The sequence below is a fragment of the Molothrus aeneus genome, chromosome 3, assembly GCF_037042795.1.
Source record: "Molothrus aeneus isolate 106 chromosome 3, BPBGC_Maene_1.0, whole genome shotgun sequence".
NCBI lineage: Eukaryota > Metazoa > Chordata > Aves > Passeriformes > Icteridae > Molothrus > Molothrus aeneus.
The window spans coordinates 113,466,114-113,493,213 of NC_089648.1; the positions used below are offsets into that span (position 1 = coordinate 113,466,114).

The 27,100-nt window shown below is 55.2% G+C and overlaps 2 protein-coding genes and 1 pseudogene across 3 annotated transcripts in view; 2 read left to right on the forward strand and 1 right to left on the reverse strand.

Annotated features, from left to right (window-relative positions):
• The first annotated feature begins 123 nt into the window (after positions 1–123).
• On the forward strand, positions 124–1,184 carry LOC136554322 (uncharacterized; annotated as a pseudogene).
• Positions 1,185–2,350: 1,166 nt separating this feature from the next.
• Positions 2,351–18,915, reverse strand: PPM1G (protein phosphatase, Mg2+/Mn2+ dependent 1G). The gene is made up of 10 exons (XM_066547711.1): positions 18,703–18,915; positions 14,029–14,098; positions 8,505–8,590; positions 8,077–8,209; positions 6,275–6,744; positions 5,715–5,852; positions 4,731–4,965; positions 3,619–3,748; positions 3,378–3,480; positions 2,351–3,031 (listed from the first exon to the last, which is right to left on the reverse strand). Exons 1-10 carry the CDS (start codon positions 18,820–18,822, stop codon positions 2,837–2,839), a joined length of 1,680 nt encoding a protein of 559 aa, XP_066403808.1. The 5' UTR covers positions 18,823–18,915; the 3' UTR covers positions 2,351–2,836.
• Positions 18,916–19,397: 482 nt separating this feature from the next.
• Positions 19,398–27,100, forward strand: part of NRBP1 (nuclear receptor binding protein 1) — a 46,233-nt gene continuing 38,530 nt past the window's right edge. For both annotated transcript variants that reach the window (XM_066547712.1, XM_066547713.1), the window contains exons 1-2: positions 19,398–19,499; positions 19,706–19,925. In XM_066547712.1, coding sequence (XP_066403809.1) covers positions 19,722–19,925 — 204 coding nt within the window. In that variant the 5' untranslated portion in view covers positions 19,398–19,499; positions 19,706–19,721. The remainder of the gene's footprint in view (positions 19,500–19,705; positions 19,926–27,100) is intronic.

A 27,100-nucleotide genomic window follows, 5' to 3' on the forward strand; every position in this document is an offset into this window, starting at 1 on the left:
CAGGGTTAGGGGAGGGCAGCAGCCCCCCAGCTCCCATCTCTGGTGCTGGGCCCCACAGGGATCCATCCTGCAGCAAGGCCAGTGTGGAGGGAGCACCATGGGCTGTAGGGGACCTATTGCCAGATGCGTTTCATAGTCTCAGGCCCTGGGATCCTTGCCACTCTGACTCCACTGCAGCATTGTGGGGAGAAAAAAGCTGCTTCTGAATGTTTTGCTGCTCAGAGGTGGGCAGTCACAGAATGAGTAAAGGATTTGGGTTGGAAGTGAACATAAAGCTCATTGCTGTCCTTTGCCATGGGCAGGGACATCTTCCACTAGACCAGGTTGCTCCAGCCTTGTCCAACCTGGCCTTGAACACTTCCAGGGATGGGTCAGCCACAGCTTCCATGGGCAAACTGTGCCAGGGCCTCACTAGGGAAGGATTTCTTCCCAATATTCCATCTAACCCTGCCCTCTGGCAGTGGGAAGCCATTTCCCCTTGCCTGTCCCTCCAGGCCCTTGGCCGAGTCCCTCCGTGTTTCTTGGAGCCCCTTTAGGCACTGTGACTCTAAGGTCTCCCTGGATGCTTCTCCAGACTGAAGCCCCCCAGCTGTCCCAGCCTGTCTCCATAGCAGTGAGGTTTGTGAGTTGGCTCACCTGCACAGCTTCCTCCAGCTGCTCTGGGATTCCCACGTGATGGGGCTGTGCCTTTGGCAGTGCCTTGCACTACAGATCTTCCCTTCCCGAAGATGAACTCCATCCTGCTGGTCCTGGGCTGTTGTCTTGGCTTCTGCAGTTCAGGCTGTCCCTCACCAGCCCAGGTGCTGCCTCTGCCTCCAAGCCTCAGCTCCCCACCCTGCCTGGTGGCTCTGCACTGAATTGTCCAGTCCCGACCTGCTCTGGTGTCTGCAGTGTCCAGGCTGGGCCCCTGCAGCCCTGTGTGAATCTGGTGCTTCAGAGCCTCACACACCCCAGTGCTGCAGCTGGATTTGCTCCTCGGGCTGTTTCCACGTTCCCCTGGAACAGGGCTGCCTGAGGAGACCTCTCAGGAAGACTTTTTTCCTTTGCAAAAGTGGGTTTGTTCTCAGCACAACTTCCACTTGCTGCCAGCTGGGTTTATCTCGGGGTCACTCTGGGAAGGGACCTCACACTTCCTCCCTGCTACTATCAACATCCTGGTCAAGGCTACTCCAGATTTTGAATAAACAGAATGGATAGTCATAGGGACAAGCAGCCCCAAAGTATTAGTTATTTCTGCAGTCCCTGGGAGCCTGAGCTGAGGCAGCTTTGCTTGGTGACATTAAAACCAGTTTGCCTCAATTGCCATGTGGTGTCATCCCATTCCTGCTGCATGCCCGTTCCAGGCATCCATCTCCAGAGGGTTTGGTTTTAAACTGTTCCTGGTCATTAAGGTTTGTGATGCAGTCTCCAGTCTCTGTGGAGTCCCCAAAATGGCTCTGATTCGTGCTAACCTCACATTAGTAACCTGTAGACCATTTTCTGTGTTCTCTGTTGATGTTCTATCATGCTGATTTTTACTCAGAATGCTCTGTGGTGGGTCCTGTGCCACAGCAAAGGCCCTCAGAGCTGCAGCTGCTCAGGGAACAGATGCAGGGGGGCTGTGCCTTCCTGGCAGGCTCAGTGCTGGCAGCTCACCAGGAGCAGGGGAGCACAGGATCCTGGGGCTGTGCAGGGAGGTGCCCTGGTCACCTCCAGTGGTGGCTCTGCTGTCACAGGAGCCCAGGATGGTCAGAGAGGGGTGCCTGAGGTCCAGGGGCCCCCCAGCAGCAATGGGTCTGCTGCCCAGAGAGCTTCTGGCTCCCTGGAATCCTGGGGCAGGGGGGAGAGCTCCAGGCTGCAGGGGAAGGAGGGACTGGGGGAAAGAACAAGTGAGGGAAATGCACATAGAAGAAGCCAGTTGTGTGTGAAAAGAAATAAGGGATCACCACAGAGTGCCCTTCTTTCCCAGTGGGCTCTGTCTGCTACACAGGGAGAGCCCACCTGTATGGCCCACACCCTTCCATCAGTGTTTCACAGTCCATGGCCTCGCTCCTGCCGGAGCAGCCACAGGGACTGACCGCCCTTGTCTGAGCTGTGCATCAGGGAGGAGCTGCCTCTCAGCTCCATGGCTGCTATGGGCAGGGGAGCTCAGGGGCAAGCCTGGTGCCCCTGTCCCTTGAGCTGACACAGATTTCTCCAGAGGCTCATGTCCACTCTGTGTGAGACGCCTCAGAAGAGCCATCGTGGGGAAACTGGGAGCCACAGGCCAAAACCCTGCACTGATCCAAGACCACAGGGACAAATGTTCTCCTGCCCACCCCACCTTCCTCACCTCCCCCTCCAGGAAAGAACCAACAACCAAGACCACACCTGTATTTTCTGGTCTTTTAGTTTGAAAAAAGTATTGATTGAAAGTGTACAACTGAACACGGCGTGGCCGCAGCACCACCACCAGATTGTTTCACAAAAAAAACCAGAAAGGGCCTTAAATAATCGGGTGCAGATTAAAAAAACCTCAACAGTGAAAAAGTTCTTCCCTCCAAACAGAAATTCACAGGCACAGAAATGGCAACAACCACATGGAGACAATGGGGGGACATCCTCCTCCTGCTCCTCTCGGCACGGAGCGTGCGGCGCGGCGCTCCCGGGCGCGGCTCATCCCGGCTCCCTCTTTGGAATGGTTACGGATGAACAGTGGACATGCCCTTGCTAACCAGACCCGCCCACCCCCCACCAGGACACGGACAAACAAGGCCTCTGCTAAGGCTAAAAAAAGGACAAGACCTGCAGTCTTGAGTTCAGCATGGGTAAGAAACGAGAGTCTGGTGAGCACAGCCCAGTCCCCAGGTGGGCCCTGCTACTCCAGTTTGGCCTTCTTGGTGCTGTCCCCACCGTTCTCCTCTGCTGGTGCCACTGCCTCCCCCAGTTTCCGCTTCCCACTCTCGGCAGGTGGGTGTGTGTTACGGGGCTTGAAGCTGATAATGATGCAGGTCATGTTATCGCAGCCGGTGCCGTCCCCTGAGGTGTCTGGAGCCAAGCACTGATCCAGCAGCTGGGGAGGGACAGGGCAAGTCAGCACAGAGAACAGACACACGCTGGGACACCACCCTGAGGCACTGGGCGCGCTCCAGTGCCTGACAGTGGTCAGGGGCTGCCAGGCCAGACCTGTGCAGGAGTCAAATGCTGCTCCCACCGGACAAGGGGCAGAGATGGCCTTGGCAGCCCCAGGTTTGTGAATGTGGGCAGAAACCTCTTGGGCTGCACAGCACCCCTGGGGTCAGACACTGGCTGGAGTGCCCAGGGAACCCATCTGAGGGAGTGGGAGGGCAGAGCCAGGCACAGAGCAGGCATGCAGGAATGCCACGTGTCTGGAGGGACAGCAGAGCTCCCCCTCTTACCTCTTCTACAATGGAGGAGAGTGGCCGCAGGACTCCATTCTCATCCTTCTGGGTGATCTTCGACTGGATGAAATCCACCACTTCCTGGCTGCTCATCACGTTCCTGCAGAGCAGAGAGGTCAGGAAGGCAGGCCAAGGGAGCACACAAGCCACAGTGTCCAACAGGCCTTCCTCAGGCTCAGCTCTGGAGGAAGGCTGGAGCAGTGATGCCCCCAGGCACAACAGCTCCCTCAGCACTCACCAGATTCCATCACAGGCAATGACCATGAAGTCGTGGTCATCGTTTATTGTCAGCACTTTGATGTCAGGCAAGGCAGAGATCATCTGCTCTTCTGGAGGCAGGTTCTTGTTCCGCTTGTAGAAGTGATCCCCTGTGGTGGGGAGGAAGATGTGTGGGCACAGGCAGTGCTGTGCCCGGCCACAGGGCATTCCCAGTGGGATCAGTGGGTGCTCCCACAACCTGGGATCAGGCTGTGGGCCACGAAGCAGAGGAACCATTGCAGGTTCCAGGTGTAAGCTCTGGCAAGCCCAGGGAAGAGGGGTCTTGGCCAGCTCAGCCTGTCTTTATTCCAAACCAAGTGCCCCTTCTCCACCTCCTGGGGCCAACAGCACACAGCACCTGTCACCTCTGGAGAGGCTGGGGCTGCCCCATCCCTGGAAGTGTGTAAGGCGGCTGGATGGGGCCTGGAACAACCTAGTCTAATGAAGGTGTCCCTGCCCATGGCTGTGGCTGGAATTGGTTGAGCTTTGAGGTCCCTTTTCCCACCCAAACCATTCCAGGGTTCATTGTATGACTCGAAGTTCCCTTGAGAAAACTGGCCCTCAGCTTTGACTAGCAGCTTATCGGGAATCATCCTATGAAGGGACTTCCAGGGCCACCACAAAATAGCAGGTGGGAATGCCAGCGTCTCCCTAGATAAACAACTTCATATCTTTACACTAAGATAATGATTTTAGTGGTTTGGGTCCTTCTGTACACACTCAGACAAATAAATGGGCTCAAACTGCCACGAAGCCAGGTCCCCAGGAATCAACACACCAAGATTCCCCAATAACCCAGTAAGCAGGAAAAGTCCTGTTCCAGAGGCAGCAGTCTGGGTTTGGGACAGTTTACATGAGGTGGTTTCTGACAACCCAGCTGCTGGCACAGCAGCCTGGGATGTGTCAGATGCCGCTTTCCACTGGTGTCCAACTGCTTCATGGCTGTTTTCTCCACTTAGACTGAAGTCTCCCATCAAACACTGAAGAGGCTTCACTCATCTCATTACAAATCGCTCCCCAGCCTCAGTGGCTGGCAGTGCTGTCAGTGTGGCTCTCCTGAGGCCAGCCCTGCCACCGCCCCCCCCCGCTCACCGATGGCCCTGGAGAGGTTGAGGCCGCCGTTCACCCTCCCGTCCATGGTGACCTTGCCACCAGCATTCTTTATCCTGGCCAGCTCCACCTCGTCCTCTGGCTTGTGGTCGTAGGACATGTCCACGGCCTTGCCGCCCTCGGACACGACGCAGCGCGAGTCGCCGGCGTTGGCCACGATCAGCTGCTTGCCCCGGATGAGCGCCACCACGGCCGTGGTCCCGCTGTCTGAGCCAGGCTGCAGGACACAGTTCTGGTGAGATTTCTTTCTCTGTCTCCCTGTCAGGTCATAAAGGACACCAGCACCAGCTGCACAGCCCCAGCAGTGTCCCAGATCCCAGGGTAAGCACACATGGAGCAATGGAGAAGGCCCAAGGCAAGTGGGAAACACCAGGAGTGTGTTCACTGAGGGGCAGGCGTGGGCAACACCTCCATCCCAGTGCCATGCAGCATGCTGGGTCAGGATTCTGTGGTGTTCCACAGGTCTGTATCCTCTGCTCTAATGTGCTAATTCCAACCCCAGCCCAGCTTGAGCACATCCTCACTTCAGGTCAGGACATTTCCCCAAAGGGAGAAATTGGCACCTTGGAAGCCACATCCCCTTTTCCTGGCCCCCTGGGTCCCTGGCCTGCCTGAGTGCACCATCATGGGCTGAAGAGCCACAGCCCTGCCCGGTGAGGAGTCATGCTGTGCCCTGGAGCAGTGGTGCCAGCAGAGCCATCCTGCTCTTGCCCACGCTCTCCCTCCACAGTGCTTTCCAAGCGCCTCACACCCAGCAACAGGATCAGCCTCTGATCTCAACCTGCCGTCCAGATCCAGGCCCATCCCTCAGCTTCTGCACAGACCCAGGCTGTCAGCAGCTCCCTCAGCCCCAGGAGAGTGCACAGGGTGTTCTGTCCCCACCTGAACAGGAACAACCCCTAGCTGAGTCTCCCAAGAGCCCCTGGCTCCACGCTAAGCTGCAGAACACAAAACCAGGGTGTGCACCTCCTCTTTCCCCTCCATGCCCGGTAACAACATTTCCTCCTCTTCATCCTCATCCTCCTCTGCTTCTTCAGTGTCATCTTCATCATCTTCATTCTCTGCCTCTTCGCTGCTGTAACCGTCCTCATCCTCACTACATTCCTACAAGAAAGGAGAGATACCACAGGAGTCACACAGGACCCTTGGTGCTGTCCCCCCGCTGGTCCCTCCATCCTGGGGACCAATGGTCAGTTCCCCCAGAGGTGTGAGGTGACCTGCCACGTGTCCCCCACACTTGATGGCTACAACCAGAGCAGCTGCTATCACTACAGCAATGGGTGAAGGGATGGTGCATGCAGCAGGACCAGGGGCTATCAGCTATGGCTGCTGCAGGATGAGGGTGTGTCCTTCGGGGTTAGCTCAAAAATCCCAAACATTCCCATGGGATGGCCTCAAAGGATCAGCCTGAAACACCTGCTCCTAGGAACACACCTAGGATGAGCCAGAGGCTCGTCTCAAGTACCACCATAAGCAATGCATTCTGCCCAGCCAGAAGGCCACTCTGTTCCAGTGCTGTTTCCTACCTCACTGTCTTCCTCCTCTTCCTCAACCTCATCTGACTCATCCTCACTGTCCTCAAAAAATTTGGATTTGGTTGTGCGCTGGGGCTTTCCCGTGGAGGAGCAGGAGGGCCCGGCCTCCCCAGTGGAAGAGGTGACGGCCTCGTCACCTTTGCCTAGTTCAGGCTTCTGCAGAGCAGGGCTGTTGCCTCCAGCGCTGGCTTTGTCTGAGGTGGAGGAAATACCCGTGATTTCTTCATCTGGCTTCCCGTTCTTCCTCTCCTTGTGGTCGGGAAGCTCCCCTGGGTCAGCCTCTCCATTCATATTTGACTCCCCATCATGCTGCTTGCCTGTCCCCTCCACAGCGCTATCCCCAGCTGCAGCTACAGACTTGGCTTTGAGGTTCTTGGTGCAGTTTTGTCCATAACGTGTGAGAAGCTCCTCGATGGTCATTGTGGCTTCTTCGTGCAGGAGAGCAGCTTCCTCATTATCCACTGCAAATGGAAGAGGGAGGGGACAGGGACAGAGAGGGTGAGAGGGCAGGACTCCCAGCACGCTGGGTCCTGCGCTGAGCCGCCCCAGCTGAGGCTGCTGCTGGCAGAGCCCCAGCAGCGCTCCCCAGGCTGACTCTGAGCACACAGCCAGGCCCGTGCCCTCCCACAGCTCCAGGTGCCACAGGTGAGCAGAATGGGAACAGTTCTGAGCACAGCACAGCCTGCCAGTGCCCCCAGTGCCCCAGAGCTGTGCTTCCTGGCCCACTGACAGCACCACAGAGTGTCTACATCAGCCATCATGGGGGCCGGTGGGAGCACAGTGTGCACATCAGGTGTGTGCCCAGGGGGCAGAGCCTCACTTGCCCAAGCACAAGCTCCTTGGGAGCTGCAGGGAAGCAGAGCCACCACTGCCATGTACAGGTTTGGTCATTAATGCTGCAGCTAGGAACAAGAGAACAGCTGAAACACCCCAGGGATCCCCACCAGCTGTCATTTGGACAGGTACAACAGGTGAGAGCACAGCTTTGGCCATCTCCCAAGTGGGACCAGACAGAAAGTGGGATGACTTTCCCCAATGACCATGGTCCAAACACCACTGCTCCCTACTGACATCCCCTTGCATATCGTTTGCTTTGCTATTTAATCCCAAAAGGAAAACAAATACAGATATCCCAAATGCTCCTGAAAATACAGAACAAAAAGAAAGAAAACCCACCCACCCACTTAATCCCTGTCAGCTGGAGAAAAAGCAAAACAACAAATTCAGCATTTCCAGATTGTCATATTGTTCCAGGTGACAGAATCACCTTGCATCTGTCTCAAGGCTGGTCACAAGGTACTCGGTGAGAGCAGCACAGGATTCCACCCCAGGAAGCACCTCCTGGGCTGGCAGCCACTTGCTGGTGGAACACTTGCTTCTTTGTGGGAAGAAGAACTGCTGAAAAGACCAGGCTCTGCTTCAATCCTATCTGCACTTGGTGGCTGCCACCGGCCGGGGGGAGCTGAGAACTGCACACCATTTCCCTTCCATATCTGAGTCCAGCTCAGAATTCCTGACATACCCTGGAACCCTGCAACCCATGGAGGAAGCTCTATAGGAAATGGGGACAGGCTGTTTTGTTATCCATAGCAGTAAGATTGCAAATGGATAAAGGTTCCCCCCTAGCACCAGCCCAAAGCTATGGACAATGCTAAGGGGCAGTAGCTCAAGTCAGCCAAAATTTAACTGAGAAACTGGGACAGAAAACCTTGTGCCCAAGGTGACTTGACCCTGCTGCTCTCCATCCCTGTCCTAGAGCTGCAGCCTTGTCTGTGCACTGGCATCTGACTTACCATCATCTTCATCAGCAACCTTCTCCTTCTCATCTTCATCGTCCTGTGGCCGCCCAGCCATTTGAGAGAGCTCCTTAATCACCTCCTCTGTAGTGAGCTTGGCATCAATGGCCAAGAATGCATCTTCCAGGGCCTGAGTGTGAACAAAGACGCGAGTGGGCAGCTGCCCCTTCCCCACAGGATGCCATGCTGTGCAATCCAGTCTCTTGCAGCTTGCAGACTGTAACCAACTACAGCACGGCTGCAGCTGGCAGGGGCCCAGGGCTTCTCCTGCTCCAACACCCTGCTCCAGCAGGGACACCCAGGACTCTGCCCAGATAGGCTCTGGACAGCTCCAAGAATGGAGACTCCATCACCTCCCTGGACAAACATAAGGGCTTTCCTCTGTGTTGGCACTTACTCAGTGTGGGGCAGAGCTGGCTCCTCACCTTTTGCAATTTGCCTTCCTTGTAGGCCTTCTGGTCTTTGATGATCTCAGGGAGATACTTGGCACAGTACAGGGCAACTTCTTCTCCTGAAAAAGAGCAGGAACTATTTAAGGAGGCTGCCTCTTCCAGAGAGAAGCTGCTCTTGAGCAGCTGAATTCCTGAGGTGAATCCTGGGACAGAAGCCAGAGCTGCTCCAGACACAGCAGTGACACAGCAGCTGAGTGTGGGGATCCTGCTGACACCTCCCCAGTGGGATGTGCAGATGGCCCTGGCACACCTCAGAGCTCCAAAACCGGGTTTGGCCAATGTTGTGACTTCCTGAGAGGGAGCTTAGGCTGACTCTTTAGGTCCAGCCTACCTGGAAATCTTTAATTTCAAGTGTCAGTGGAAGCAGAAGGAAAGGGAAGCTTTTGCTCACTGCAGGTTCTCATGGAGCATTACCATTGTGCAGTAAGCACATAAAAAGTGTTCTGTCTCCTAGTGTGTGCTCCAGAGCAAGGGCAATGAGATCCCAGAGACTGAGATGAACCTCTCAGGGGACAGGGCAGTCACTCGCTACGGGAAAGAGCACAGCAAGATAAACAGCAGCCAGAACGCTGTGCTGAGAGCACAGGGGATAACAGTGCTGAGAGGCAGCTCCAGTCAAGTGCTCATCCTAGAGCAGCCGAGAGACTTTGAAAAGCCAGAAGCTCCCCCAGCTTGGTAAGTAATGGTGTCAGGTATGGAACAGGGCATGGGGGGCATTTGTTTAGATCCTGAAGGTGCATTTAAGAGAGAAGGAAGAGTAAACATTGAGGGATGATGAATTTCTGTAGTTTATCTTGAACAGGGCAAGAAAGAGTAGTGTGAGTTGTAAGAGATCACACTAGTCATTGAAGCTTTTACATGAGAACAATGTAGGACACAGGAACGTGGACGTGGCTCACGCCTCACAAAGAAGAAAAATTAGAGCCAGAAACTGAGAAACAAATGAAATGACTGCACAGAAAGAGGGACAGGAGCAGGGCAAGCTGCAGGCAGGTGGAGGGTCCCACTGCAGGGTCCAGGAACATCCTGAGGCTGTGCTGGACCAGCCATTCCCTGTCACAGGGCACAGAAGTAGCAATGTGGGTGGCAGGGCACAGCAAGGCAGAGCCTACCTGCACCTGGGGCTTTCCTGTAGGTACCACCAGAGCCACGTGGGCTCCTCTCCTTTGGGCTACAGGAGGGTTTTTCACAGGATGGACCAGCCACACAACTCCTGATCTTCCTGCTGCACTTCCCTGCCCTTCTCTGAGCCCAGCAGAGACCCTGGGGCAGCTGGGCATCAGGAAGAGCTGTGCAGGCAGGGGCAAAGCTCTGTGAGGGAATGGGGAGCAAGGGAAGTGAGAGGAAAGCAGCAGCCAGGCATCCTTCAGCAAAGGGAACATAGTGGGAAGCAGGGAAGTGGGGAGATTTGGGAGAAAGACAGACAAGGGACTTTTCCAATGCACCTGCAGAGAAGGGATCAAGTGGCCACTGACAGAGAAGAGAAGCAGCCAAATGGCTGCTGCCACACCGTGCTGCAAAGCATTCCATGGTACAGGGAACAGAGAGACTGGCTCTGACCTGGGGACACTGGAGAGGGCCTAGAGCGACAGGACAAGGGGCAATGGCTCCACACTGACAGAGGGCAGTGCTAGATGGGATATTAGGAAGAAAGTCTTGCCTGTGAGGGTTGTGAGGCCTTGGCCATTCTATGTTTTCTCCAAAAACACCTCTTGGAGGGAGGTGAAAAAAGGTTAGCTATCTCCATGAGATGGAAGCTGAAGGACAGTGATGTCCTCAGTGCAGAGCCCAGGTGCCAGCTGAGGCTCAAGGCCAGTGTTTGAATAAGAGATCTTGAATAATAGATAACAATGATCAAACACCACTAATCACTGTAGAGCCCAGCAAAGAGCAGGAACCAGGCAGCCTCTAAGAGGCCCAGCACAGAACAGAGTGTGGTGTGGGTCAGGTGAGGTGACCTTGGCAACACCAAACCAGCACGGTCACCTGCAGCTGCTGACAGACACAAACCCCTCTGGTTCTTGGGAACACCAAACCAGCACAGTGACCTGCAGCTGCTGACAGACACAAACCCCTCTGGTTCTTGGGAACACCAAACCAGCACGGTGACCTGCAGCTGCTGACAGACACAAACCCCTCTGGTTCTTGGGAACACCAGACCAGCACGGTCACCTGCAGCTGCTGACAGACACAAACCCCTCTGGTTCTTGGGAACACCAGACCAGCACGGTCACCTGCAGCTGCTGACAGACACAAACCCCTCTGGTTCTTGGGAACACCAGACCAGCACGGTCACCTGCAGCTGCTGACAGACACAAACCCCTCTGGTTCTTGGGAACACCAAACCAGCACGGTGACCTGCAGCTGCTGACAGACACAAACCCCTCTGGTTCTTGGGAACACCAGACCAGCACGGTCACCTGCAGCTGCTGACAGACACAAACCCCTCTGGTTCTTGGGAACACCAAACCAGCACAGTGACCTGCAGCTGCTGACAGACACAAACCCCTCTGGTTCTTGGGAACACCAGACCAGCACAGTCACCTGCAGCTGCTGACAGACACAAACCCCTCTGGTTCTTGGGAACACCAGACCAGCACGGTCACCTGCAGCTGCTGACAGACACAAACCCCTCTGGTTCTTGGGAACACCAGACCAGCACGGTCACCTGCAGCTGCTGACAGACACAAACCCCTCTGGTTCTTGGGAACACCAGACCAGCACGGTCACCTGCAGCTGCTGACAGACACAAACCCCTCTGGTTCTTGGGAACACCAAACCAGCACGGTGACCTGCAGCTGCTGACAGACACAAACCCCTCTGGTTCCTGGGAACACCAAACCAGCACGGTGACCTGCAGCTGCTGACAGACACAAACCCCTCTGGTTCTTGGCAACACCAAACCAGCACGGTCACCTGCAGCTGCTGACAGACACAAACCCCTCTGGTTCTTGGGAACACCAGACCAGCACGGTCACCTGCAGCTGCTGACAGACACAAACCCCTCTGGCTTGCTCTGTCCATTGCTGCTCCAACCCTTCCAGCCCCATGGTGGGTGCCAAGAAAGGATTGCTTGGTGGTTCAGCCCCAGGGGGCAACTAAGCACCACCCAGCCACTTGCCCACCTCTCAGGGAACCGGGGAATGGACTGGAAGAGTAAAAGGCAGGAAGCCCTTGAGTCCAGAGAAGTTTAAAACAACAATAATAAGGCAAATAGCAAAGAGAGAGAAATAAACCTCAGGACAGACAAGCAATGCAAGATACATGTCAGTGAAGACACATTACTAAAATAAAGGCTAAAGCACAGGTAGACAGCAATAGGGCCTGAGCAAACACTCCCTGCCCCCCACTCAAGGGGCACAGTGCCCAAATGTCACCCTCCAGAATCTGGGGGCAGGGAGGCCAGAGCACATCAAAAAGGAGCTGGGAAAGGCAAAAAACTGGCCCAGCAACATCTTTCAAACACCAGGAGGCTTGCCCAGAAGGGGGAGACATAAGAGAAAAACTGATCAATTAAATGGAAAATGCTAATGTGTAAAAAACCTCCCAAACTCACCCTTTTTCAAATAAGACAGTAATAAAAGCTTTTCCCAACCTATCTGGAGCAGGAAGCTTACTGGAGTGTTGCAGGCTGAGAGATGAGCAAGGTATATAAGAGAAGGTAAATTCAGTTTCTGTACTGCTGGCTAATAAAGCTTAGCAAGGTTCCCACCCAAAACCCTACCCTTACATAGGAGAGACCTGAGAAATTGCTTCAAACTTAAGAACTAATGCATCAATAAAATCACACAATAGCAGGAGATGGGCAAAAGCTGTTCTTCTAATTCAGATTCAACCATACCCCTGTTCTTCCTGATACGGCTTGTCCAGGGAGAGCTGTAGAGATTCAATCATAGAAATCTAAAATATGAGTTAGAAACTCCTGCCAGTGCTTTGCCATCCCAGGTCTATCTCAGATCTTCCCTATTGTATTTAGAACCCCAAACACAATATTTAATGTCCTATAGAACAGGAATGTCATGAATGTCCAAAGCCTCTCAAAACCCAACACATGGTTAAGACCTTGGCAGCTGAGAAACCAACACACTGAGCTCAGAGGAGAGCAGATGGTTTGATACTCTTCATTCTTGACCCATTTTTGGTAGATGCTCCTTGTCTTTAGTTTTGCCTGACATACACACACAGAGTTTCTGAGGTGAGTGGCTCCTGATCCCTACATCCCATTCACTTGTCATTCCCTGCCTCTCAGCACCAACTCATTATCCCCACGTTCTCAAAGAGACCCTTCAGGATACCTGTGACTGCTCCACAGGGGTCTCTGCACACTCTGAGATGAAGTTCAGGAAAATGTAATTTCAGGACACGGAATACACTCTTCAGAGTGGGATGGCCTCTTCGGAAGAGCTGCTTGCTACATCAGCAGCAGTGACAGTCACAAGCTGGACACTGTCACAGAGCCAGGGAACAGGAGGAAACAGGCAGCTCAGTTCTGCACACAGACTTTCAAAGAGCTTTCAGATAAACCATCAAACATTTCCATACTAAGCTGCCACAAGAAAAGCAGGGAGGACAGATAGGAGCAGTTTTCAGAATGGGGGATGGCCACTGGGAGAGCTCCTTGAAAAGCTACGTTGTTCAACATCTACATAAATTAACAGGAAAAAAGGTCAGGAAACCATGATGGATAACTCAGGACTATCAAAATTAAAATAAGTTGCAAGATCTAACAGCAGGATCTTGAGCTCTTACATTATATTGGCAGAGCAAATTCTGTAATAATATTAGCAATAATATTTAATAGCAATATTCAGTCATAGAAACAGAGAGAAGCTGTGGACTCCTCTGGAGTGGGGAAAAAAAAAAAAGACACAGAGCCCAAAAGTAAAAGTGAAAAGTTTTACCAGAGTGATTATTCACTCATTCCTTGTGTTATGGATACTGCAGAGAAATTGTCAGGCAGCAGATTTAACCATATCTTTTTCAAATAATGATTCTATGCAAAATGCACAGTGTAAACAATCACCAAACATAGAAACCTTCTTAAAATGCAATCAGACAAATTTGTGAAGAGTTAGCTCATCCAGAAGACTCCACCATGTCTCCAGGATGGAATGGCTGCAATCTCCAGTTCAAGGAACCCTTACAGGGAATGGATCTGCCTGTTTTGATTTTCACTCTTTCCTTGGGCATCCACTAGAACACACTGCCTAGAGTCAATCTCAGGTAATTTTTCTTACCAGTTTTTCTGTGACTCTCCTGCCCAGCTTATCCACCACAAAAACAGCCATTCTCAGAAGGTATAAAAGATGGAACACAAATCTGATTTCAATTTCAGATCAAAGCCTGACCTTCCTCCCAGGACCCCTAGGAGTTCAGAACCTCTGCTGATGGTATCCATGAAAGAAAATGCTTCCATCAAGGAGCAGAATTCCTAACAAGAGATGGATGGCCCAGGGGGTGCCACTGAAGGACAGACAGAGCAGAGTGGTGCAGTTACCTCCGTGTCCATCGTAGACAGAGAACATGGCTGTTTCACTGTCCAGCTCGGGAATGCAGTTGTGGGCATCCTGAAAGAGAGAAGCAAAGGTCTGAAACAGGGAATGCATTAGACCCACAGAAAATCATAGCAACACAAATTTGTTTGGGTTGGAAAGGCCCTCTGAGGCCAACCATTGCCCCAGCACTGCCAACCCAAAGGGCTGTCCCATGCCCCCAGAGTGCCACATCCACACTGCTTTTAAACCCCTCTAGGGATGGGGACTCCACCCCTGCCCTGGCCAGCCTGTGCCAGGGCTGGACAAACCTTTCCATGAAGAAATTCCTCACAACAGTGAACCTCAACATGCCCTGGCACAGCTTGAGACTGCTTCCTCTTCTCCTGTCCATGATCCCCACCTGGCTGCACCCTCCCCTCAAAGAGTCGCAGAGAGTGGGAAAGTGCCCCTGATCCTCCTTTTCTCCAGGCTGAACCTTCCCCAGCTCCCTCAGCCACTCTTGTGCTCCAGACCCTTCCCCAGCTCCATTCCCATCTCTGGGCAAAGCTCAAGGCTCAACAACTCCACAGGCCACGGACAGAGCACAGCCCTTCTCTCCATAAGGGCTCTGTGGAGCAGCCACCTTTGAGGAAGGCACCCCCGTGATTTTTACAGCCTGAACTCCTTCCCCTGTGGGCAGGCAAGCCCACCTTGGCTATTGCAATGCAGAGCCTGGAACAGATGGCCGGGCTGAACCTTTCTCCCAGGCCCTTCCCCTGCCCAGCTATCCCCCAGACATTCCTTCAAGCCAGCCCTCCCCACCTGACCCATCCCACACTCCTGCGGTCAGGAAGAACGTGTATCCTGTAATATGTTCAACAATGTGATCTTTTCTGTAGTTCATCACCTTCAATGTGCTACAATTGCCCCAAAACACCGGGCTTACACCAAGACAGCAGTCTCAAACATCTGGATGTGTCCATGCCGCCAGCAATATTCCAAAATTTACACACACACAGAACTAGATCACAGCCCAGCAACCACCAAGCTCTACTGCTTTTTTAGGTGTGACTCCTTGGATAAGGTCTCTTCACTCTCCAGAGCTGCAGTTTTCTGTAAAAGAGAACTTTGTTCCTTGCTCAGGAAACAGGAACAGTGAGGTTCTGGGTTTATGCAGCACTCTTTGCAATGGAACTGCTGGCACTGGGATGAAGAGAGCTTCTGAACAGGCAAGTGACCATCTGAGCTCAAAACGAGTAATGACCGAACGGCAATGCAGGAAATTTCCCCAAGCCTCACTGGAGAGCAAATGAAAACAGAGATAAACCAAGATGCAGCATTTTAGAGCTCACTTTTCTGAGCATTCACAGAAGCCAGTGAGAAGAAGCCAGTGAGACAGACAGTGAACCCCCAATACAGGAACTGGGATAAGCCCCAGGTGACCAAACAGCAGCGTAATTAAAGAGATGCAAATGCTGCTGCTGCTGCGGAGGAAACCCAGCACTGGCACCAAAACCAGACTGTGCTGCCCTTGCTGAGCCCCGCGGGGCCTGTCCTGATCTGTCCCCTCACCGAGCCCCGCTGGAGGGCAGATGGTCAGGGCTGGCAAACGGGGAGGCCTTTGGTCACAGCGCCTTGGGACTGGCCCTGCCCTGATCCCGGCTCCGGCACCGGGGCTGCGGGCCCTGATCCCGGCTCCGGGGCTGCAGGCCCTGATCCCGGCTCGGCACCGGGGCTGCGGGCCCTGATCCCGGCTCGGCACCGGGGCTGCGGGCCCTGATCCCGGCTCGGCACCGGGGCTGCGGGCCCTGATCCCGGCTCGGCACCGGGGCTGCGGGCCCTGATCCCGGCTCGGCACCGGGGCTGCGGGCCCTGATCCCGGCTCGGCACCGGGGCTGCGGGCCCTGATCCCGGCTCGGCACCGGGGCTGCGGGCCCTGATCCCGGCTCCGGGGCTGCGGGCCCTGATCCCGGCTCGGCACCGGGGCTGCGGGCCCTGATCCCGGCTCCGGGGCTGCGGGCCCTGATCCCGGGGGCACAGCCAGGTCCTGGCACTGCCAAGGCCACCAGCAGGGCTCTGAAGCCTCCAGGTGCTGCGAGAGCAGCGCGCAGCCAGCCCTGCCCTCTCACTGTCATCTCGTGTGCTGGAAGAGCCCGCGGAGGTTCCCAAAATCAGCTCCTGCCACCCTGGGATCCCTCACTCTCCCCAGCTGCCTGAGTGGTTACTGGAACACTGGTGAAAAACTGTCTGAAACAAACACACAATTCAGCTGAAATGAGCAAGCAAATTAGTAAGTTAACCTGAGCACTCATTTAACAGTTCTCTGTATTTTGAACCAATCTCTTTCAGTTTTTGCAGCAAGGGCTTTTGCCCTAGGCCTGGGAAAGGAGTGAAGCTGCAAACTGGGGCCGTCTCACTGGGGGGTACAGGCAAAGCAGGAGCAGAGTTTGGAGAAGCCCCAGCCAAGCACATCCTGTGCCTCCCACTGTATCCCAGGGCACTCCTCTGCGCCATAAAACTGACTTCAGCCCTTTCCTTTGTTGCTCCTAGTACCTAATACCATTTGTCTTTCTATCTTTATCCTTGGGGTCCCTGATCTGCCCCAAACATTTCCTCACTCCCAAAGTAACCTCTCTGGACTAAGCCAGAGTGTTTCTTCTGAGCTGTACACCCACCTCACCTAAAAGGCTCCTAAAACCCAAGTACAAGGTGACAAAAAGCTCCTTTACACCCAAAACACCTGTGTCTCACCAGGTGCACACTGACTGGCCTCACCAACACACACAGAACCACAGCAATAAGCACAAACATGTACTCAGGGCTTTCCCCAAGCCTTGTAGAAGAGCAAAAGTGCAACTGAACAGGAAGAGAATGACAAAACAAAACAAGGTAAGACAGAGAGCAGAACACAGAGTGCTGGAACGCAAGAAAACGGCTCAGCTGTGTATAAAACACACATTTCTCTCCCAGAAATTCCCATTTCTCTCAGGCTCAGAAGCAATCTGCAGCAGGTTCAACTCCTGCCATCTGCTTCTTTCTTGGGATAACTCAACTAAACCACATCCACACTGATGGCCTCAGAGCTGCCTGTGCCAGCAGGGATGAACCAGAGGTGCTGGGTAGTGCAGAACCCACACCCGCAGCTGGGGCCTCGCCCAGCCTCTGCTCAGGTACGAGGGACAGCCCCAGGTGAGCGAAGGCAGAGCCCTGTCCCAGCTGAAGGAGGGCTGAGTGACCCCACCACACCATAAACCAGGGTCCCTCTGCTCTCCCTCATCCCAGCCCGGCCCCCTGAGACACCCCAGCTCTGTGCAGAGGGGTGCTGGGTCCATCACACACCCCCCAGCTCTGTGCAGAGGGGTGCTGGGTCCCCCTGACACCCCCAGCTCTGTGCAGAGGGGTGCTGGGTCCATCACACACCCCCCAGCTCTGTGCAGAGGGGTGCTGGGTCCATCACACACCCCCCAGCTCTGTGCAGAGGGGTGCTGGGTCCCCCTGACACCCCCAGCTCTGTGCAGAGGGGTGCTGGGTCCCCCTGACACCCCCAGCTCTGTGCTGGCCCCTCTCACATCCCCCAGCTCTGTGCAGAGGGGTGCCAGAGCTGCTTACACACACGTAAATCCCTTGGAGGTGACACTCAGTGCCCCAGCAATGTCCTTGTGCCACTGGCAAGGAGCGCTCAGACCCTGCCAGCCAGTTCCACACATGTCCTGTGAGGAGCACAGGCACCACTTCTGCATCTTCTACCCGAGAACCAGAGCTCAGGGCTGCACACACAGAGAGGAGGAAGCACCTCTGGTCACTGATTTGTCACCTGTGTGACCGCTGTTGCACTCCAAGAGGCAGTGAAATGTCTGACAAAATGGCTTATGGATCTAGATCAGCAAAAATTCAATGTCTGACAGCCTGAATAGGAGATCCTCTCCAAACCAGCCATAGGGCTACGAAGCAAACACTGAGAGATGCACCTGGGGTGGCTGCAGGGATTAATCCTTACTGAATTCAGCTGTGAGCTAGCTGCCCCAAAGGGAAAACAAAGCAGCACATTACTGGTACTCACAGAGGGTCTGAAGCTCACAGACCTGCAGGGCCAGCAGCCCCACACTACCCTCACGCCAACCAAGAGTTCTAAGGGCAGTTCCTGCAGCCTCCTACACTGTGGGAATGCAGAGAAACACCTGGAACCTCAGCCAGGCGTGGGTCTGGGGCAGCTCATCTGCCCACAACGAGTTCAGCAAAGCCAGGACTGGCAACAGGAGACTGAGAGCAGCCATAAGGATTCTTCCTACCGATTTCCCTATAAAAAAAGAAAAGCAGGGAGGAAGCACAGCAAAGCACCGACACTTCATTTCAGGGGACAAAACCAGGCATTTCCCCTGAGAATCTCCCACTCCCTTTCACTCAAACGCTCCTTCCCTTCATTTTTTACCCCGAATTCCTCATTTCTCGCAGGGATGTACCACGCCGCACGTGTCCCCCACCACTCGGGGGGACTCTCCAGGCAGGAGGCGGAACACGCGGTTGCCGTGCAGGATTCGGGAAGGGCTGGGGCGGCACCGGGAGCGGCAAAGTGCCCCCGCCGGCCTCGTGAGGGAGGGACGGGGTGACCGAGAGCCCCGGACTCGGCGCCGCTCGGGGCAGGAGCCCGAGGAGCGCCGGGCGCGGGCGCCACCGCCCCGCCAGCCTCACCCCCTCACCTCCATGGAGACGCGCCATCCCTGCATGGCGCTGAACCCGAAGTGCAGCGGGCGCGGCCCGAGCCCGGCGCCGTCCCCGGAGCTCTTCACCGTGTTGGGCTGCGACAAGTAGGCGCCCATTGCGGCCGCGACGGCCTCGGTCGGCGGCGACCAGACCGGACCGGGGGGCGCGGGCAGACTGCGGAGGCGGCGGGACCTCGCACCGGCGGGCGGCGACCGGAAGTCGCGCGGCCGGAAGCTCGGCGGCCGGAAGCGCCGACCATAGAGGCGCGGCTAGAGCGGCACCGCGGCCCGCTCCGCCCCGGGACTACCTACACGGCCCGCAGGCAGCTTCGACCTGCCCTGAGGCTCCTCCGGGGGAACAGCGCATTTGGGACCGGCGATGCCGCCGCCAGCCGGTGCCGCAGGCGGTCACTCACACAGATAAAACCGCGCAGGCTCACAACAAGCAGAATTATTGCCCAGCCCCTCTGTATGAGGGGCCTTTACGCACACAGCGCCTTATATAGGCTGAGTCACGCCCACCGACCAATCAGAGACCCCGAGGGACCCCTCTCGCTACCTCATTGGCTGTTTCACGGGGCTGCCCCGCCCTATTCACGATCTTTCACGGCCCTTCGCGCAGGGCGCCCCCTGTCGTGACGCACCGCGGGGCCCCGCCCGCCGGCCATTGGCGGGTGCTGACGCTCCGCTCGCGGCGCTGATTGGCTGTAGCAGAGGCCCCACCCCGCTCGGCGTTACGCAGCGCGGCGGTTGCGGCGGGGCCGTGCTCGGGACCGGGAGGTGCTGCGGGCCCGGTAAGTGCGGGGGGGCTCCCACCCCTCGCCCCCCGCCTCGCCCCGGGACCGGCCGGGTCGGGCCCCGGCTGGCAGGCCCGGGGCGCGGTCCCGGCTGGCAGGCCCGGCGGGCGCGGCCCCGGCTGACAGGCCTGGCGGGTGCGGCCCGGTCCGGCCCAGTGGGCCCGGCCCGGCCTGCCGCCTCACGGAGCGCCCCTCTCCCCCAGGGTGTGCGACCGCAGCATGTCGGAGGGCGAGTCCAAGCAGATGCCCAGCAGCGGCTCCGACCCCAAGCCGGAGCCCGCCTCGTCTGGCCCGGGGATGACCTCGGTGTCTGCGCCGGTGACTTCCGCGGCGCCCCCAGAGGAGGAGGAGGAGGAGAGCGAGGACGAGTCCGAGATCCTGGAGGAGTCGCCGTGCGGCCGCTGGCAGAAGCGGCGTGAGGAGGTCAGTGCCGGGAGCCGGTTCCCGGAGCGGGGCTGCGGGGGAGCCCGGGCGGGGCCCGGCGGGCGCCCGTCCCGCCTCCCCCCGCCTTTCCCCCCAATCCCCGGGCCTCCTGCCACCTGTTCCCGGGACAGCCCGGCCCCGCAGGGAGGCCCGCCGCGCTCCCGGGAGGTGAGGAGATGCGTGACCCATCTTCTGCCTCCCGCTGCCGTTCTCGGCCCGGAGCGTGCGGGCTGGAGCGCGGCCAGGGATGTGTGCCCTGCCGCAGGCCGCTGTCACGGCCAGCTGCTGCTGCGGAGCGGGGAGTGGCTCTCCCGGTGAGAGATTCACAGATCTTTCTCTCTGGGAGCGGTGAGGAGCAGTGACTGGACAGCTCTGGGTGTTCTCTAGGGAGTGGGTGTACCTGCTGCCGAGGTGGCCAAGTACTCGAGCCGGTTCCCCGGGCTCCTCAGCTTTGAGAGCTCGCTTTGCTTTGTGGTCTGCAGCCAGGATGCAGCACAATCAGCTCACACAGCCTCGTTCCTCGGCCTGTGCTGCCCTGCCCGCCCTCAGTGCGTGTGCTGTGCATGCTGTGTCAGGGCACGAGGAGATTCGATCGTGGTGTTTGGGACTTCTCCTTTTTTCCGCTCGTTGCTGGGCTCTGTTTTTCTTCTGGAGGCTGTCTGCACGAACTGGTTTCTGCTCTGTGCTGGCACGGTGCCTCTCCCCTGGCTGGGCAGGCTGTGCAGCCCTGGCAGGTGCTGACAGCCGCACAACGTGCTGCGGCACAAGTGCTGATGGGGCTTTTCTCAGCCAACTCGGGCTGAGCACAGGGGTTTGTCTGCTTTGTCCACCGCTGCGAAAAGGGCAGTGCAAACCCTGGGGGTGGTGAGAGAGTCGTTTGTTCCGATGTAAATTTGGAGGTCAGAGTAAGGTCAGGGATTCCCTGCAGTTCTTCACCTTTGCTTGCTGAGGGCTGTCATGGTTTGGTTTAATGTGAGCCAAACGCTGGCTTGGTGTGCCCAGAATGTGCCTGTTCCGGTGTGGCTCTGCAGATTGGTTACAAATGTAGCTTTAACAGGAAAAAAAAGTTTCCTTTTTCTTTTTTTAGAGAAATGTGAATGTCTGGCTGTGTCCTTCACAATATAATCCATACCTGAAGTGCTTTATCACTTGCTCTGCACTGAAGGGGCACATGCTGGAGAACAAAGCTGGTTTGTTTGAGTTGTCTTTTCAATCTGTTTTATTTAGTACTGATCATTTTGACACAAAGAGACACAGCGTTTTCTGTGCTCTCCTACACCACAAGTAACATTTGGGAGGCTCTGGTGTTTTCTTTGGATTTCAGTCCGCCCTCAGCAGACGAATGAAATTAATTGACATTTCGGCGTGGCTAAATGATTGTCTTATGGCTTCAGGTTGCCACTGTGGAGGTCAGAGCTCTGCTGTACCACCAGAGGCTGAGGGACGGGCGTTGGGGCTGCAGAACACATTTTTGTTGGGTGATCTGGATGAGCTCGGGGCTGCTGCTGCTGCTGCTGGAGCCTTCACTCAGCACAGACGTGTGTCTGACTGGGAGCAGCCTCAGCTGCAGCTAACCCTGCAGTGAAATCCTGCTGTGTCTCTGGATTTCACATGTGAGTTTGTGTCTCACTCAGCCCCCAGCTTGTGGAGAGGCTTTTGTTGCCTGAGCTGCATGACAGCAGACTCTCTTTGCTGTCATAATCATTTGGGCTGATCTGCTCTCTGGAGCAAACTGGCACTGCAGATGTCCTAACCTGGAGTTTATTTGGTGTAACAGCTTTGCTGAGTGTCCCAGAGCAGAGTGCCCTCTTTCCTCAGTCCACACTGGTTATTCCTGTCTGTGCAGTGTGTTAACAGGCTCTTACTCACTACCGCTCTCTGGGAGATGGAGTTACTCTGTGGAAAAAGCGTTTGCCGACCTTTTCCCAGTGATGCAATCCCGATCTTTTATTATAGCAGTGTTCTGCTGGATGTGGGATGAGCTGGCACCGTGGAAACAATGAGACATGATAATCTGGAGAGGAATGGGTGCACACACATGACTGAGACAGCGTGTTCTGTCTCTGCTCTGGTACTTCCTATGTGTGACATCCTTTCCTGCTTGCTCCCAGTGCCGTGCTCCGGGTATAGGTTTTGAAATGTAATGGCCTCGCTTTTTTTTTTAATTTTTTTTTAAAGATAGGGGTTTTTTTAATTTTTTTTTTTTTTTTTTTAAGATAGTTTTACCATCCATGAGCGATGCACTCGCTGCAGCAGAGGTGGAGCTGTGCAGACAGTGCAGGGAGGGGCAGGCTGGCTGTGCGCCGGGGATGTCGGTGCCTGCTTACCGGAACGAGCAGCTCTCGGTGGGACGGTGCCCGCGCCGCCGGTCCCGGAACGGTGGCGGGGGCCAGGACGGCCCGTGCTGGCCGTGCCGGCCCTGCACGTCCGGGCCTCTGCTCCCGATTCGGGGAAAGCGGCCTCGGGCCCTCGCTAGCGCCCGCGCCCCGTCCGGAACCGGGGCCGGGACCGGGACCAGAACCAGGGCCGGGACCGGGACCAGAACCAGGGCCGGTCCCGGGGCACCGCGGGGCGGGGCCGGGGGCCAGGGCGGGGCCCGCGGGTCGGCCTCGCCAGCCAATGGCAAGCGGCGCGGAGCGTTACATCACCGCCGGCGGCTTCCATTGGCTGTGGCTCGCTCTGGCCACGCCCCGGGACGGCCACACCCTCGGGGCTGCGCCGGGCTCGGGGAGGGGAGCGGGACCGAGCGGGACCGAACCGTGTCCGCTAACGGAAACACACCGGCTCACAAGGGGAAACGCTGCGGGGAACAGGAGCGGGCGGAGCGCAGCCCTGCAGAAAGGGACCACAGGGACCGGGTGCTGGGTGGCAGCAGCTCGGCTGGAGCGAGCATGTGCCCTGCATCGAGAGGGCAAACCTCGCCCAGGCGGGAGCAGCGTGGGACGGCACAGAGCCCCACAGCAGAGCCAGATGTTCATGAGCGGGGATGCTCCCTCTGTAGGTATTCTCCCTGGGATCCAGGGCAGGACACCAGGGAACGGCTCCAAGCTTCATCTGGGGAGGCTCAGGCTGGACAAGAGGGAGCATTTCCTTACGAGAGGGTCACACCTGCCCCAGGCTTACCAGAGAGGAGCTCGGTGCCCCAGGCTTGTCCGTGTTTGAGGCATTTGGACAATGCCCAGCATGCTGTGACATGGGTGAGCCCTGATTGGGTTGAATAGTGGAACCAGAAAATCTGTGGAGGTCCCTTCCAGCTGGCTCTTCTGTATTCTATTCCTGCTTAAATTTCAGATATTCCTGCTTAAATTTCACTCATAAAAAAGGATTGAGTGTTGAGTTCATTGATTATAATTCATCCTATAAACAGGGAGCTTCTGTAGTGCAAAGAGTGTAATTCCCATGAAAGTTCAGAGTAGTTTTAATAAAATCAAATGCTTCTGTGACATTTTTAATCAGGAACCCTTTTTAACAAGATAGAAAATGCTTGTGTTCCCCAAATTCCATTTTTTGTGGAACATGGGGAAGTACCTGTGGTTCCTGCAGTGTTGTGGACTGTGCTGCTTTCCTCCCAGAGCTGAATCTGGCTCTGGAATTGTGCCCACATCCCTGGTTTCTCTCCTGACCAGCGCACAGGTGAGGCTTTACAGAGCGTCTTGTCCCGTGGCTGAAGCACAGGGTGAGGGCGGGGTGGTCACAGGGCTGGTGGGGTCTCCCAGCCTGTGCTCACCTGGCTCGCTTGTGCTTGCTCTTCCTGGAATCCCAACCCCTCTGTTTCTGCTGCCCTGCTGTGACAGGACATTTCCATTTCCTTCTTGCAGGCAGCATGCATGCATAGCTTGCTTTTCTTGGGTTGTCCAAGTATCTCGAGAATTACCTGCTGTGCCTCCTAGGAATAGAAACTTCCTAATGGAGCAGGATTGCAGCACCACATTAGCAGGTCAGGTTTAGCCTCCTGAAACTGAGAGCTCCATGCCTGCTGTCCCTGCTGGAAGCTCCGTGGATGACACATGACTGCAGGAAGAGCTGTGCACTGCTGCAGCAGAGTCTTTATTTTCAGCCCAGCCTTATGGCGTTTGGCTTGGCAAGCTCGTGTGGGTAGGAGAGGCTCAGCCCCTCCTAGATGGCCATGTTCTTGGGTTTGCTGTGTGTCAGGGCTGCCTCTTGACCGAGTTTCTCTCTGTGCGTGTTCTGGGGAGGAGAACACCGTGTGACTGTGTGAGCCAAGGCTTTATAAGAAGTACTTTGTTGATATCTTTGTAGTGTACTTTGGAGAGAAGGAGTCTGTGTCACGTGTGTGTGGGCACAAGCAGGTCCCCTTTTCAGGGTCTGTCAGGGTGAGGAGGGCAGAGGCCTGGGCCTGGCTGCCTGTTCTGGGGGCTCCTTACGAGGCACAGCCTGCTCAGGGTGGTGCTGCTCTCATCCAGTGCTGCTGCACGCCTCAGCCTGGCACTTGGAGCAGAAGAGGCAGAAAATGGGAGACTGAGCACTGATCTGTGCCTAAATACCTTTACCTTTTCCCAGAGAATGTGCCAGGCTGCTCACGAGCAGTGGGAGAACACAGTGTGTGACAGTGTTCACAGGGGTTCTTGGATGAGGGAAGAGATGAGACTGTTCACTCTTATGTTTCAGAAGGCTTGATTTATTGTTTTATGATATATATTACATTAAAACTATACTAAAAGAATAGAAGAAAAGGTTTCACCAGAAGGCTAGCTAAGCTAAGAATAGAATTAGCAAGAATGATAACAAAGCTTCTGTCTCGGTCAGAGAGTCCGAGCCAGCTGTGATTGGCCATTAATTACAAACAAACCAACATGAGCCAATCCCAGATGCACCTGTTGCATTCCACAGCAGCAGATAACCATTGTTTACATTTTGTTCCTGAGGCCTCTCAGCTTCTCAGGAGGAAAAATCCTAAAGAAAAGATTTTTCATAAAAGATGTCTGCGACAAGTGTGCAGTTCTTGCAGCCCTGCTCGTGTCCTGTCCATCATCTGGAAACTTGTCCTGTGCTGTCCTGCACAGGGGCTGGGCACCTGTCCCACGGACTCTGGAGTGTTGAGGGGGACTTTTGGGCTGGCTGAAGGGGACGTTTCAGTTCCTGATAGCCAAGGGTGACCTTGTGGCTGACGGTTGCTCTGTGGCTCATGTGTTACTGACTCGCTTGCGGATCAGCTGCCGGACTTTCCCCTGCTGCACCTTCCGTGTTCTGCCCCACTTCAGTGGCTGCTGAGATCAAGATGTTCCTTCCTGCCTTATCTCTGGGCACATGTCTCATGTGTCAGTGTGGCTGTGCATGCAGTGGTTGCCACGTTGAGTAATTGTTGTTTTTTCTGTCTGGGGTTTTCACCCTGGGATGAAAGCTGCAGCTTTCACCCTTCTCAGCTTCCCTTAGGGTGGCGTGCAGACTGTGACCGTGTGATGGGCTGAGTTCCCTGTGGGCCTGGCTGTCAGCTCAGGAGCAGAGCTCAGGGAGCAGAGTTTGAGACACTGTGCACCTGTGCATGTGAGTCCAGTCTTGCTGTTCTTCAGTGGACACTGGAAGTTAAAAAATTCATTTAGGCAGCACACTGCCATGAGTTTGGTTCTCTTTTTTTCTATGGAAGATCTGTCTGTCATTTGGATTGGCACTCCTCAGCTGCTGATGGCTGGATGTTACAGCTGGATTTCAGTGCTCAGGCTTCCAGATGCTCTCAATCTGTGCTGGAACTATCCAATGTTAAGAAAAGAGCTGTGACTCATGAGGACCTGAACTCAGACAGGAGCTGAAACACTGGGTCTGCTGCATCTTTATCTCTTTGTTGTCTTCTCCCTTCTAGGGGGAGTCTCAGTTGCTTGATTAATTTTTCATTTGAAGGCAGTTGGTGACTTTTGTACCTCTGGATTTACATTTCTTCAAGGGGACAGAGTGCAGGATTCTTGGAGAAAAAATCCTAACAGACTGAGTGTTTGGATTCTGGGATGCTGGAGCCTGATTTTTCTCAGTCTCTGTTGTGACTGGAAAGAAACTTGCTGAGGTAGTAAAAGATAAGCACCAGTCCTCCAAGCAAGCTGGCACTTAGAGGGCTGCCAGCTCCCTGACAGGCTTTGACAATGGGTCTATTTTTTTTCCAGTTGGTGCAGAAAACTAATGCCATGCTGTAGTTTTTATAGCATTCCTTGACCACAGGGAAGGTATTAAGAAGAAGGGAGTTTGTGAAGCCTTTTAACATTTTTATTGGCTCATGTGGGGGCTTCCTGAAAGAAATGAGCCCTTGGAAAGTGCCAGAATGAGCTGAGGGGCGCTTCAGGGAGCTGAGGGGGTTGAGCATTTGTCACAGCCCCGTTGTGTCCGTGCTCACAGGACAGCTGGCAGTGGCTGGAGCAGGGCTGGCTGCTCTGCAGCTCCCCAGAGCTCCTGGGAGGCTGCAGGGGCTGGGCTGCTGTTGCAGACATCTTTTATGAAAAATCCTTTCCTTAGGATTTTTCCTCCTGAGAAGCTGAGAGGCCTCAGGAACAAAATGTAAACATTGATTATCTGCTGCTGTGGAATGCAACAGGTGCATCTGGGATTGGCCCATCTTAGATGTTTGTAATTAATGGCCAATCACAGCCCAGCTGGCTCAGACAGAGAGCGGAGCCACAAACCTTTGTTATCATTCTTGCTAATTCTATTCTTAGCCAGCCTTCTGATGAAATCCTTTCTTCTATTCTTTTAGTATAGTTTTAATGTAATAGATATCATAAAATAATAAATCAAGCCTTCTGAAACATGGAGTCAGGTCCTTGTCTCTTCCCTCATCCTCAGACCCCTGTGAACACGGTCACAGGCTGCCTGCAGCTGAGCCGTGGAGTTCCCTCTGCATTCCTTACAGAGCTGTTCTAAAAATGCCGCGGTCTGCAGCAGCAGCAAAGCCTTCCCTGCTCAGCCCTCTGTCCTGGGAAGCCCAGGCAGCCATCGTGGTGTCCTGACAGCTGCCACAGCTTTGGTGGAGCTGGGGCTGACTGGGGAGAGGCTTCCTGCTGGGCCAGCACAGGGGAGAGGAAGGCTGTGTGCTGGCTCTGACTCCTGATCCTGCCTGCAGGGAGGTGCCTGGCAGATCCTGATAGGCAGAGGCACAGCCAGACCTGGGTTAGCCATGAAAGCGTGGTGATCTTTGGCATCCCATGGTGCTCTTCAGGCATCCCATGGTGATC

What these genes read in the sequence shown, in the direction of transcription:
- PPM1G (XM_066547711.1), bottom strand. Translation starts at nt 18,822, where the DNA reads ATGGGCGCCTACTTGTCGCAGCCCAACACGGTGAAGAGCTCCGGGGAC. An exon ending in TGTCTACGATGGACACGGAG is followed by an intron (nt 8,591 to 14,028) that starts GTAACTGCACCA and finishes GCTCTTTTTCAG; the next exon opens with GAGAAGAAGTTGCCCTGTAC. An exon ending in AGGAAGGCAAATTGCAAAAG is followed by an intron (nt 8,210 to 8,504) that starts GTGAGGAGCCAG and finishes GTTCACACTCAG; the next exon opens with GCCCTGGAAGATGCATTCTT.